Raw genomic sequence first — 14,617 nt, 5'->3', positions numbered from 1 at the left:
GCTTAAAAATGAAGCAATGCAAAATAGTACAAATGAAAATAACTTACTCAGGTCTAGTCAGATGTAAGTATTTTGCATTAGATTGCAGTTTTATTGCTGCCTCAGTGGGGGAAAAATCCTCATGCCTGTACGAGGCACAAATGAAGTGCTAGTCTATTGCCCGTGGGACAATTTATGTATTATTGAATAATATAATACTACTTAAATAATAACTGTTTGTAAATCCTGATGCAGCAAATATCTTGCTACTTTGATTGTAAAACAAGAATAACAAAAAAGACTAAATTCTTACTCTCGGGACCCGACTCCTACTCCCCTATAACAAATTAACAACAAATTAAAACCGTTAAGTGCCTGACGCCCTTGCCAGCCACCTCCGGCCCCTCTCCCGCCTGCAGCCCCCGGCGCGCCCTGTCACCACAGCCTGCCCTCACCTCAGCGTCCCACCACTGACAGGCCAGCCCTACACCTCCTCTGATTGGCCAGTGGCAGACAGACGCGCCCTCCGATTGGCTAGCCGCCTCGAAGGTGAGGGTGATTGGCTGGGCTCAGCTCCCGCCTCTGCGGCGTGCTTGTCCGTCTCCTCCCGCCCTGGCGCCTCTCCTGTTCCCGGCTTGCAACATAGGTGGGGCGTCCCGCGGAGGCCTGGCGCCTGGGTGTGAGGCAGGCAGGCAGAACTAATCCTCAATAATCTCCTTATAAATACAAGTAGCTTTGTTCCAGAAAAACTGGGCCTGAGGAACCCAAACACACAACGTCGTGAGACAGCGAGAGAGAGAGAGAGCAGATGATCTTAAAAAGCAGCCTGAACTCTGAAGAAAGCTGACCACAAGAAGAGCACTGTACAGAAAAATGTTTATTGAGAGTGTTGTTGCATTAGAATTGTACCATTTCATCAGCAAAAGCAATTTCATTCAGCAAAAGAAACACGTCTTCCCATCACAAAATCTGGTCCTCATGTCAGTGTTGGTCTCTCAGCTGGTTGCTCAGCTCCTGAAGTTCAGCAATCATGTTGTCCATAGCTGTCACCTCATCCACTATCTCACCCTGAACCTCATTACTTGTTACATCTACAAAAAGTTGCTGCACAACAAAAAAAATAAAAAACATTATTTTAAGATATACATACAGTTTCTGTTTCAGTTTAGAGACAGAATACAGGAAGCTCATCACCACTATCTGCCTTTCAAATTTTTGGTATCTATGATGGTGTATCTCTCTAAAAAAGCCATTTTGTAGCTAATAAACAGAAGGTGTGTATATATACACACACATGTGTCTGTGCCACACACCTGGTATTTTGCCAAAGGGGCCGAACCCTCCCCTGTGGGCACTGGGCTTCTGCTCTGACCTGACTGGCTGTGCTGACACTTGATCCCATCGAAAGTGAAGGACTTTACCATGAAACTCAGATTAGAAGAGCATCTCACATACTGTCACTGCAGTTTACAAATCCACCTGCTGCTAAATTAGTAGTTGTGAATTTTAATGGCCGTTTTTCTCCAGTGTAATTTTCTGTTGCATCATTTTCTCCAAAACCTCAAATAAGTATATTTTAACATTTGATGTCACGACATGTGTGGGTGGCGACATTAATCTGTAATTAAGTTATACAAGAGAAAACAAAACACTACAGAGTAATAAAAAGTTTGTTCTTAAAGACCTTAACACAATAACAGAAACACAAAGCAGCTAACTAATGAGCAATCATAATCACTATTCACAGGGAAACCAAGGGAGACAAACGCTAAATGACTTGTCTAAGTCTTGAGAATTGCACCAGAACCTGTTGCTATTGCAAGGCCAGGACCTGTCATTCCACTCGAGTAATGTTGGAGGTACCACTCCACAGATATATGGGGGGCACACACACTGAACATATGTTTCCTCTTTGTTATGTAAAGGGAGAGTGATTCACACTTCACTTGACACAAACCAAAAGCCTACATTTAGAGACAAAAACAAACCAAGAAAACAAAAGTTGCTCTGGAGTACATATGTACATCATTAGATCATCAAAACATAATGGGACAATACAGATACATATATAAACAAAAATGTACTTAAAAGGCCTGAACCAAGATCTTCAACTGCCTCAGAACAGTGTTGTCACTGAACAAAGGAATATCCTACACAAAAATAGGAACATGTTCCCACTACAAATACAGAAATTTTTCTTTCAGCCCCAAACCCTCACACTGGGAATGTGACAGAAAATTTTGGTTCTTTCTCACTAAGACAGCTAAATAAATCAGGATGATATAATTATTTGTGTTGCCTCCTCCCTCTCCCTCAAAGCAATCTATTCAACTAGATGCAGTGTGGGGAAGTTTCACACACCATCATTCTTTGGGTGTTGTGCCCCATGTTTCCCCACAACAGTACCCGCATTTCACACATGATACAGCCCTATGATCTTTCTCCTTTTTGGAGACCCCAGCTGTCAGGTCTGAATGGTGCATTGTGGGAAGCAGCAGAAAAAAGCCCACTATGCTCTTTGCCAGAGCTGTGACTGCCCAGAAGGCTCTGTACAGAAAGCAGCTCATTAACAAGTTGCAGCCTTGAGCAGACTGGGTGCATCATGATTCCAGCACAAGGCAGGAGCTGGAATGTCAGAGGTGGATATCCCAGGAAAGGTGAGAAGTCTAAGTTACATTGTTTCACACTGTACAAAACCTACTGATTTGCTCCAATTGCATGTCCCGCCTACAAAATTTTGGAATTTTATCTTTTAAAAGTTACTTTCACTGTTCCTTTATTCCTTCTGAAATCTTAACTGCCAAGCCTGCTCTTAGCCTGTTTTTTTAAGTCCTTTTCTCTGTCAAAAGTAAAAAATGCCCCACACCAAGACTGATCTACAGGGCAGCAAAAGGAGATGCTGCAGTCAAGCTTGGACAGGCATAAACAGTGCTAAACTGTTTGTGCACAGGATCTTACGAAAGATGACTGAGTTTTTAAACCACAACACACTTTGAAAATTCAATAAGACTTCAAATTAAAAATAACAAGGCATCTTAGAAAGTATGCAAAAACAGTGAGGTCACACCAATAGCTTTATCTCTAAACATGTCAGTTTCCCAGAAGTGCCATAAAACTTAGAGGCACCATTATATGCCAATAATATAGATGTTCATTTAATCAGTGCATTCAGGAACTAAGAATACAATTTAATAGTCTCACTTAGACTTAATCTTTTAGATAACTGCACAATCTTGCATAATATAAACTACCTGTACTTGTATTTGTATCATTTATGTCAAGTAGTCTTGCTTTCTTTACAGACTACACACTTTTTTTTAAAAAAAAACCCCACCATTTTCTGAATCACAACAAAACATAGATGTTGTGCCTTTTTTCACCACATTCCGAAGACTTACATATGCCAGTATCTAAAAGCACAGTTATGGAGCCAGCTTTCATTTGCTTGTACAACTTTCCTAGGCTTTTATCCTTAAAATTACAGGGCTTAAAAAGAGTGAGCCAAGTTTAGCACACTGATGACGGATCAACACTTTGTATCACAAGCACACATGTTATAAAACTTAAGCTCTGAAATTCACATTTACTAAACCCCACACACAGCCAGGCAGAATACTTCTTTAGGACATTAAGTGTATTTTGAATGAAAATATATTCCAGATCAGTCCTCAGTTAAACAATGGCTGTGTCTCATTTTGTAAGATGAAGGGTAAAACTAGGATAATAATGGTGCAGAAACAGACTTGGCTCTTTGGGTGCCTGGCTATGGAGGCACAACCAAAAACCAAGCATATAATTCAAACATAATGCCATTTCCCAACAAATTAATACCTGGATTAGTGGGGTATCCATGAAAGTCTTATTAAAAATTCTCTCCTTTAATAAATAACTCTGTTTTTAAAAACACTTCAAGTGAGGCAAAGCAGTGCTGACACAATTTGGTCCTTTCTGCAGGTTTATGGCCATTCTTTCTGAGACTGCACTACTTCTCCCCATGACTACTCACGTATGGAATGGATCTTTGAAATGACTGATTTCTTCCAAATGTTTGAGTCTGTTTGCCCAGCATTTTAAGTAAAATTCTAACTTACTCTAATACGTCAATGCTATCTCTTAGACTAGTACGTTTATTTCAGTCAAAGACTAGCAGGAAGAAGGGAAACAAAAGTCTGCTTATAACTGGAATCCTATACAGCACAGAGGTGAATATCCATCTGATAATACCTCCCTGTTGCACTGTATCATCTGATCTATAATTGACTCAAAACAGAGAAATGGTTTCTGGCAACAGAACAAAGATTCCTAGCTTTCAAATAAGAATTCCTACCTTTCAAACATTCCTACCTTTGCTTTGGATGACAAGCCACGTAAGTTGAGCCGAGCTGAAGAAAGTATCTGCAAAGCTTCCTGATGATTAGGTTTGTTCTTGCTGCATTTTATAGCCACTAGAATCCAAGCACAGAAGAAAAGGACCGCAAAACAAAAAAGCATTATCTCTATATCAATACATTTTAAACAACAACATTTAATTAAAAATCTTGATACCTTACCTTCCATAGACAATTCTTTAAATGTAATATCCCCCAAAAGAAACACACAAAAAAAGAATGCCAAGGAATTTTGAGAAGATAACTCTAAACCCAACAGGTATATGTATCTGTCTTAAACATAAATATCACAATACAGTGAATAGTCTTACCAAGTCTGTTTTGAACATTTCCTGACTGGCACACACAAACTTACATGATGATTTGAGGACTGAAATGAACTATAGATGCATTGCATTAGGAAATTGCTAAACCATGAAATTAATTACCAGTCAGATGTTTACTGACTCACCCAACATAATTTCTGCCTCATTCCAAGCACATTTTTGTATGCACTACCAGGATGATGCCTTCTGGTAGAGGACTTCAACAGCAGGAATAAATATAATGGGTAAAGTAGAATATTATTTTGTTATTAAGCTTAATAAACATTTACTACACTCTCCATGAACAATAAAAGTTCTTTTCAGGTAGAACATACCATGTGCAATCTCTATGGCTCCTTTCACCACCTCCTTAAAAGAAGAAACATCTTTCTCCCAATCACTTGATTGAATTTCACATTTATGTGCCTTAGTGAGACACTGCAGTGACTGCAAGGGGGGAAAAAACGATCAGTATGTGAGGAAAAAAACTAGGAGACTAATCTAATTTTAAGTATCTATGAAATTAATGCTCAATCCAGAAAATTAATATATCTTTACTATGCTTTATTTCCTGTGAGTTGGAGTAGTATCCTTCTCTGCAACGGTATGCACCAGCTGTAACACAGATGTTATTCACCAACATTGCATCTCGAGTATGAGAGGCATACAAAGTAACGTGTCTAATTTTTATCTTTTAAAAATCTGTCTAGACTGATGGATGTGACCGATGTTTGCCAAGTCATCATAATTAAATACACATGAAAAATGGAAAAATACTTGTACGTACTCACACTTTGAACAGCAATTTTGTACCTAAAAAAATTATAACTGAATACATCAAAGCTTTCTTTCTGTATATGTATTCTTGGTGAATAATGTATTTTACAGACACAGCTTTTAACTGCCACACTGCTCTGGTACTCAGTGTGAACAGGAAAAATAAATTTAAACAATATGGAAGGAGGGTCCCATTAAGAAAAAAAAAAACCCCAACACCCATGAAAAATTTAAGCAGAAGAAATTAATTTTTGCATTCAAGTTTTTTTTTTTCTTTCTACAACACCAGAAATACAAAACAAATATACGTTGGAAGTTACATGGCTTGGGTCAGTGACAACTCTTCAATTATCTTTTTAAAGAGTTTAAATATCATATAAAGGAATAAAACACTTCGGTGTGGTACATGCACATGAGTGCAATAAAGACTTCTGATTGCTGAGCAAAGACAGATTAAATTTGGGGGTCATCACCCCAGAAGCTTCTACCTTCTTCTTCCCACCAGAGTTGTAATCACTATGGCATGGGCATGCTGCTGTAAATTGCAGTAAAGGTGTATTAAGTCAGACCAGAGCACATATTTTTTTATATTAACCTCAGTTATAATTGGTAGTAGTTCTGCCCAGCAGAGGCAAGAACTTCCAAGAGAAGGAACAACAGTTTTTACTGCAGTCTGATTTCAGCCTGCACGTGTCTGAGTCAGAGCAGCAAATTAGGGGTTTTTGCTGACAGATGTCAGGGAAGGGAAAGAATTCAAAGTCTTGTGGGCTGTTTGTTTGCACTTCTGGAACCTGGACTTATCCTGGAAGGAAACAGTTGTGAGCTGGGGAAAGTTCAAGGAACAGAAGGGTTTCATAGCCTGGGTATGGATTAGCAGGAAACCTGAAGGTTGGAAAGATTCCTTGGTGGGAAAGGGGTGGACTGGACTGCATTCAGCATAGGAAAGAATGAAGTACTGAATGAGGTGGCAGGTCGGATACATAAAAGTGTAAAAGTAAATATATGCTGAGCTAAAGAAAAAAACCACAAACCCAACACTTCAATAGTTTTACACTCCTAACTTGTAAACTCTGTCTGCCTTTGATTCAATTTACAAAGCACTATTGTGAATTGTAACTGTAGGCTCTGGTGATTCATGGCATCAGATAGAGCATCACAGCAGAAAGGTAAAAAAAAACCCAAACCAACCACCAACCCACTCTTTAAAATCGCCAGACATAGAAGGTTCTTTCAATGCAGTGTTAGGAACAACATTGGTTAACTATAATTAAATCTGCACTAAATAAGGTATTACATTATGGAATAAAGGTTAAACCCTAAATTTGTAAGGAGGTACATGACACTGTGATAGGTTTGCTCCCATCTCTTTGTCATATGATGCCACAATATAGTAAATAATGCCTTTTCAAAATTTGTTGACCTTTTGCATAATAAATGTGGGTGGAAAACTGCAACAATACATCTGGAATTTTTCTACAGATAGTTGTATTCACTTAATATCCGACTGACGCATGATGGTGCTTGTGGCAGTAAAGCCAACAAATAAGTTTTTAAACAATTTTACTTTATGATATCAGAAAAGCTACCAGTGATTATGTAGTAATTAATACGTAAATTAATTTTTACACTGTAAAACTAATATAGTGTAGGCAGTTTTGCTCTTTCATGACCTATATCTATGGTACTGTCATACCAGGATACTTGGATACACACATAAGTATACCTTAAGTATTTATAAACATAGTTCCATTTTGCAGGGCAAGCTAGACTAAGCGTGTTCCATAACCAGTCTTGATTAGGAAAAACAGCTAAAGTCCTGTCTACTCTACAAATTGAAACCATGTTTTTAACTGGGTTAGTGAAAAACACTGTGATGTAACCAGATTCTGAAATGATTACATTTATAGTATAGACAGGGCCTCTGCTACTTTGCATGTCTGAGTAAGAATCTGAGGATATATTACAGGATATTGCAATGTCTGTATTTCTGAATTCTAAATAGGCCAAATCCCTTTTATTGTTCAGCTGTAAAGAAAAATAGGGAACGAAAAAAGGGAGGAATTGGAGGTATAATGAATACTGACAATGGCTAAACAAGGCATTTCACAGGGCAGAGCATAGAGGAAGACAATGAGCAAGGTGAAAACAATTATAAATTTAACATCTTGACATCTAACATGCTTGACATCAAGCGACAAGCAATCCTCCAGACTGAAATTTTTGCCCAGGCCAAAGGCACACCCCCCATCAGGAAACACATACCGAATGCTGACCTTGTGTATTTTCAGCTTCAGTGAAGATCTGATAACCCGTAAGTATTTTTGGAGTATACAAGGCTATTTGAATTTTGGAAATTTAATACCAAATAGAGTTGTATGCACACTCCAGCATACAACGAAGTAAACACTTCTAGCAGTGCAGAGCAGTTATTTTGGAAATGCAATCAACTCAATTACTTGGGAAGTGATAGAAACAAGAGATGGAAGTGAATGTAGCAAAACCAGAGATGGGTAGACAGAAACCAATGGTTCAACAAATTAAGAATTAAATAGCATTATTTAATTCCATTTTAAGCTGAGAAAGGACAAAGCACTTTTACTCTGGAACTTGAAGTGTGGTAAAGACTATCTTAAACACATATTCCCTTAGTGACTGCGAAGAATACAGATGGCTTATGATGCCACTGGATCATGCTATTAAGATCCACTTTTTTGCAGAAGCTGCAATACCTTGTCTTAAGAATCAAAGATTCCAATAAAAAAACCCAAAACAATACACTGCCACCATTATAGATATTAGACTGCTGCCAAGAAAAGTTGCAGAATATAAGTCCAAGACAATGAATGCACATATGCTGTGATAGGACATTTTAAAATGAACCACTGATAAAAGAGAGATATCTTTTTTAAATCCACAAAACCTGATGTATAACATCTTGTTTCTGTTAGATAATAAAAACGTGTGCTGTAGGAACACAAAAAGCAGAAAATAAGCTTACCCAAACACTAAAGCGAAACATGTCTGGAACAAGAGCATGTCTATCTATAGCACTATAGTTTGTTAAAGAACAGAAGGTTTGTACCAGAAGTGTCTAACCATAAAACACATTTACCTTTTCAACATCTTCACCACTATCATTCTGTCCATTTCCATAAAGTTGGGCATAAAGCCTCCAGATGTTCCCGTCGTTTGTCACTCGTGAAGTCACTCTGCCCAAGAGCTCTTGCAATTTCCCTTTCAATCCACTTGCTACCGCTCCAGCACGATCTGCCATACCATCCACTACTGCTCTGACCAGAATAGCCAGCACCTTAAAAAAGCAGCAGGAAAGAGTTTTTATTTCAACCAAATCAACATCAGTATATATAATGATAATGGTAATATTTGGTCCCTATTAATTATTCAGTAAAATACAAATATAGTACCACACGACAAGTACAGATTTTACTATGATATACATTATTACGGGAGTAATTCAACTGATTTAAACCTCATTTATAAGATTCTGTGGCTGGTGAAGCCAAAGAGCTAAAACAGAAATTTGGGTTACTGTGGCAGGCTAGTGTGAAAAAGAATGGTATACGAAATTGTGGCATTATCCTAAAGATATTTTCACCTTATAATATGGTTATAAAAAGATCAGTAAACAGGCTGAATCAGACTAATTTAGGTAACAGAAGACACTGTTTACAGGATCTTTATTTAACTACCTGCAGAAATGGAAAGATGTATAGTGGGTGAGATGGAAACTGGAAGACAACTGCATAGCACCTTGGGAAACTGTGTTTAATGCACTTCTGGTGAATTGCTAGTCAAGTCAGTTCAATCAAATTTTTAGCAAGTGCTCATTCAATGGCTTGAGAAGGTGGGATCTGACCTGCAAAAATGCTGAACGTGTGCAGTTGCTGGTGAGCTCAATGGGAGCTGGACTCTGCAAGCGTGAAATGCTACAAAATACCAAGCATCCCTGAAAAATACATGAGTTTTCTGTCCCAAACTGGACACTGAAAATTAGGAAACAGTTTTACTGTGCCCCAGTTCCTTCTCAATAAATCAGAAACAGCAAATGTAAATTAAGGTAATGGATCATATGGTCAATTACAGGAAAATAAAACCCAGAAAAGCTGTGGGCTTACTAAGTGAGAACTACCTCTTTTTTGTAGTTGATGAGACAGAGACTGGCGAAGGAATAATGATAAAAACGAAATGGAAGTCTCATGAGCCTGCATTCAAGATGGGCCCATAAAAAGTATACAAACACCTTCATGCTGGTACTTCCTAATTTGTGAGGCTATCAGTTGTCCACTGTAATGCTTCAACAACTTTTTCCATGTGGTAATACTTACAATGAAATCACATTAATGGCAACATTAATATCAAGACAGTAATAAAACTAATTTCAAAGATGATCTGTGAATAGCCCCGAACCACACAAATATACTGCTACTCTAGTAAAAGTAGGATAGGAGTGCATCCTCACAAACCAAGGCATAGTTCACTGGCAGAAAGCTATGCAAAGATTATGATAGTACCAAAGTATATTACACTTAAAATAAGAACATATGCAGTTTAGTATTTGTGATAAATCATTTTCCCAACCCAAGTTTTTTCCTATAGAATGACTCAATTAACATGCATCCCAAAAATTAATTACTGGGTTTTCTCAGATATACGAAATCTTTGGCAAAACAGCCCAAATAAATCAAAGTGGCTGATGATGTTATGAAATAAATCAATGTAACAGAAGAAGTGAAAAAATTATACATCTCCCTGGCATCTTTTCAGAATCAATATGAAATCATAGTAGCATCTGAACGTCAGCTAAACAGCTCTCCCCTTTTCCCTCCTAAACCATAACAGTATAGCCCTTATAAAATGATATGATAAACTGGCTGTTCTTTCTTTTATTTTCTGTTAAAGAGCTTGGATTTTGACTTAAAATAATGGAAAACATGATCAACTACTAATAGTCCAGAAGTTCTGAAACTGATACTACATTTATGATTTGGATTCTAAGGGACTAAACCCCATCACTGTATGAAGCGGGTCCTCTGTAATGACTTGATAGAAAAACACCAGCAAGTATTGATATTCCATTACTAAGCATTGTAATAACAAACATAAAAGAGGTGTAAAAAGAAACATTAATTATGTTCACTTTTGAAAAGCAACTAGAACTGGTCCTGGGGATTCATACATACATGTATGACTTCTCAATCAATTTCTCAGTTTAACAAAATTGCTACTCAAAGTCCAGAAAGTTAGTTCACGTGAATGTCATGTATATTTAACAAGAGATTTAAAGCCAATGATATTTTGTTTGCACATGGAAAAAAAGTTTCTTAGTCAGTAGGATTTAGCAACTGGAAAATTACCCATGTTCCCATAGAATTTAGGCTTTGCTTACACTTTCATCATAATAATCTATGTCCTTTTTTTGTAATTCATCATGGAGGCTTTAGCACTACAGCAGTTAAAACTAGTGTGAAGGCCCAGATTAAAGGGTCCATTAAACAGTAATGAATCATTAATGCTACTTGGCTGTGCCAGGTTGTAAAATAAAGCTATTTCAAATTGCAAATGAATTGTGCTAATCATCAAAAAGTATTAGCAGTGTAAGACAGCTTTCCATTTTAGATTGTTGTCTTAAAAGTGTTAAATTTTAATTTATATCTTTGAAACACTTTCAACTGCCAAACTTACTAAACTACTAAAGCAATGCTCTGTTGCCCAGGATTGCACACAAGCAGCAGAGGTTTGTTGTTGTTGGGGGGTTTTTTTGGTGTGTATGTTGTTTTCTTTTTTTAATGCCTCTTTTAATGAACTGAGCTCTATATGACCACTGTGCAGACAGTTTGTGCTTAGTGTGACATCACACCATCTGCATTCCTTCTTCTCCTTTGCTTTTGTGAATAATGTTTACTAAAAACTGAACAACAGAGATCATGGGACAGAACTTCAGAAACAAACCCAATCATTTTTAAATGCTGTGTTTGCTATGAGCTAATCTCATTCCATAATTATTCTCTAAACAGCTCCTTTCATATAAAAATTAACTTGGTCAAACCATTTTTTAGAAGCCTCACCGACACTAATCAAACCTGACAGTGCTCAAGTAAGAAAAGAGCCCTCAGGTACTAGATGCAAAATGACAAATCTGCAGTCTATGAGCTCTCCCTCTGCCCCTCCCAAATCAAAGCTTTTTAACAAAGACAATTGCCATTAGTGAGCTAACTTAAAAGAAGCAGAGCTCCAGAAATTAATTCCTGCCCTTGCTCCTCAAAATCCACTTGGAATGTGCTCTTGCAGACTTTTATTAGAAACAGCCTGGCGATCTGAACTGCTGAAATAAGGATGATATTTGATGGAAAGGGTAACAGAAAAACTTTGCTAGATTCTCAAGAACGCAGAATTGCAGAAAGGAAACATTTGCCCATGCTTCTGAATTCATATGCTTTGACAGCCCAGGATGAACATTTGGTTTCTGAAAGCAATGTAGCAAAGCAGCTTTTCCACCGACAAAATAACTTTGTTGCAGTCATAGAACTGTAACTTTCCATGCAATAAAGACTGCTTGTCTCCACCAGCATGCATGTGGTGCAAAGCAGTTGCAGAAATCTTTCAGGTATATTTACCACCTCAGATGAGTAAATCAGAGGCTAAACTGACTATTACAACAGGTAAGGTTTCTCCTCAGGTCCTTTAGTGACTGATCTACTAGCTGAAACTACAGATAATTCACTGGGCTTTTGTCTTTTATTACATAACATCTATATTAAAGGTTTTCAAGGTATATTTCTCAGCAGGTTCATGAACATTAAAAGGCATAAGGAAATTTGAAGAATTTTAAGAAGGAAGGAAGGAAGGGAGGGAGGAAGGAAAGCATGCTTATAACATTCAAGGGAAATACCAGGAAACTGAGACTTTAGAAATTATGTCCTTCGCTGTAATCTTTAATTGCATTGTTGTTCATTTATAAAGAGCCTTTCAGCTTTTCCTTGTTCAATTCTATCTGCAGAATCTATACATACATATCCTTAAGCTTCATGATACCCTGATCTCAGAACCTTTGCCACAAGGATGACATCGTTAAATAACTAGAATAGTTTAGAAGCACAATTTCTCAAAGCTGCATTCTGTACTTAGAAGTCTGGCACAAAAGGTCAGCAATGGCCTAACAGAAATCACAGATGAAGATATGCATGCCTTACTGTTACTAGAAGAAATTTGTGATTTATAAATATGGCTTCATACTATGCTGAAAAATCTGAGGTAACTACACAAACCAAGGAGGTTCCAAATTATATATTCAATTGCACACTCTTAACTGATGCATTCAGTCTCACAAGGGGTATTTTGCTGCAGTGATTATGCTAAAAACGACTGGTAATTGACTTTCTGTTTTCACAACAAACTGGAATCAATGACTCAACTAGTTTCTTCCAGTCCTGTGCATACATATTTTTCTGTATTTTTAAATTACTACCTTCTTTCTCACCACTATGTCACCTAGTGTAGCAGCCTATCAATTAAAATCTACGACAACTACAAATACTAAATACAACCTGAGAGAAGATCATACTATGTTAAATGGAAACAGAGGTGCATGCTTCCACTTCTGTTTAGTAAAGTAAAATCATGTTCCATGATTTTACTTTACTAAAATACAATTGCACAAGAGGGTTCTAGAGTGTCTCTATTTAAAACATACCAGCTGGCAAACGGGAGAAGCTCAGAAGTTAATGGTGAGCTTTGGAAACAATCTCAGCAGAAGCTTTTAGTTTTATGTGCTTTTTTTGTCTTGCTATGGGAATACTCTTCTTTTCCTTGTACAATTATTGATTAAAGCCTTTCTGAAATTCTTTAATCAGGCTCTGAGGTTTTTCTTGGCCAACTAGTAAAATCCTTCTAATTGAGGAAACTGAATTAGAAGAAGTTATGATGAAGTCCATAAAGCACTTTACACATCAGAAGCCAAAGTTAAAATTAGGATAAAGAAAATAAATTAGGATACATAGCATATATGTACTTCTGTAAAAATGATAAAAAGTTGTAGAAGAATAGGATGAAAAAAGTTATACAAAAATAGAAATCTAGTGCAAGCAGTATCCCCAAATATTTTAATGAAATATCCTACATAAAATTTGACAAAACACTAGTAGGAGTCTGTATCATCTCAAAATATCTAAAATGGACAAATACATGTAGAAAGTTCTATTCCTGGTCAGTTGTCAAACTGACTAAAATAATATAGTAGACCACCCCTAAAAAAAGTTTGGTAAATAAACAGTTGAGAAAAAAATTCTAAAAAAAGGCCAACCATCTACAAAATGTTCCATGAAGACAGACACAGGCCCCACCAGTACCCACAATACTGTAGCTGCCAGTATTGTGGCAGTATACCTGTATACACTATACATTGATCTTTACCTATTACAGCCTATATTTACGCATATATAATTACATATTATTATATTACAGCCTATATTTAACTGTAAGACTATTTTCCATAGATACTTTTTAGTGCAAAGAGAGTTTGGGACCTTTGAATGCTGAGCCATATCAAACCCAAAAGATTTTATTCATACGGAATGTTATCCTGTGTGTGGTTGGCTTTATAGTAGTAAGTATTGTACTCATGTACAATTTGTTATCAAAGAGTAATCTGAAAGCATTTTTTAACATCCCTGCCCCCCATAAGCAAATGAGATGTTTCCACAACCTTAATTAATTCTATCTGTTCTCTCTCCTCATCACTGGACTCAAACTTCCAAGATCTAGGAAAGCTATTTTAACCATTTTATGGGATAAGAAAAGAAACATACTCCTGGGATCAATGACCAGCAGCAGCTGGGTCTTCTTCCCCTGGTACTGCACACAAACTCCCTAAGAGCTCATAAGCTCTTCAACCAGATTACTTAATTTTGCAAACACTTTTGGAGGTGTTCCACTACTCTGCTTAGGGTATTCTTTGGCTTGCCTTTCAGATGCACCTTGCTAGTTTCACTGAGTGTACAGAACCATGCTTGGATCAGGACCTGGTTTTAGGCAAGGTAACATCCCAGCTGAAGCTGTTAAAGTAGGATCTCTGGATTTTGTCCAGAGTGTACATTTACAAACCCAGAAATTAATAGAATTTAACTGAACTACAGTCAAAGATAAGCAAAA

At 37.2% G+C, this 14,617-nt stretch overlaps 1 protein-coding gene across 1 annotated transcript in view; it reads right to left on the bottom strand.

Annotated features, from left to right (window-relative positions):
• Positions 1 to 838: 838 nt before the first annotated feature.
• The window catches only part of TTC27 (tetratricopeptide repeat domain 27), a 126,738-nt gene continuing 112,959 nt past the window's right edge, over positions 839 to 14,617 (bottom strand). Inside the window, exons 17-20 of the mRNA XM_055725910.1 lie at positions 8,562 to 8,759; positions 5,008 to 5,119; positions 4,324 to 4,424; positions 839 to 1,083 (exon numbers count right to left, since the gene is read on the bottom strand). Of these exons, the coding sequence (XP_055581885.1) occupies positions 961 to 1,083; positions 4,324 to 4,424; positions 5,008 to 5,119; positions 8,562 to 8,759 (534 nt within the window). The 3' untranslated portion in view covers positions 839 to 960. The remainder of the gene's footprint in view (positions 1,084 to 4,323; positions 4,425 to 5,007; positions 5,120 to 8,561; positions 8,760 to 14,617) is intronic.

This window comes from Falco cherrug, chromosome 13, assembly GCF_023634085.1.
Source record: "Falco cherrug isolate bFalChe1 chromosome 13, bFalChe1.pri, whole genome shotgun sequence".
Lineage (NCBI taxonomy): Eukaryota > Metazoa > Chordata > Aves > Falconiformes > Falconidae > Falco > Falco cherrug.
Note: the sequence above shows the minus strand (reverse complement) of the source record. Positions and strands in the feature narration are given on the sequence as shown.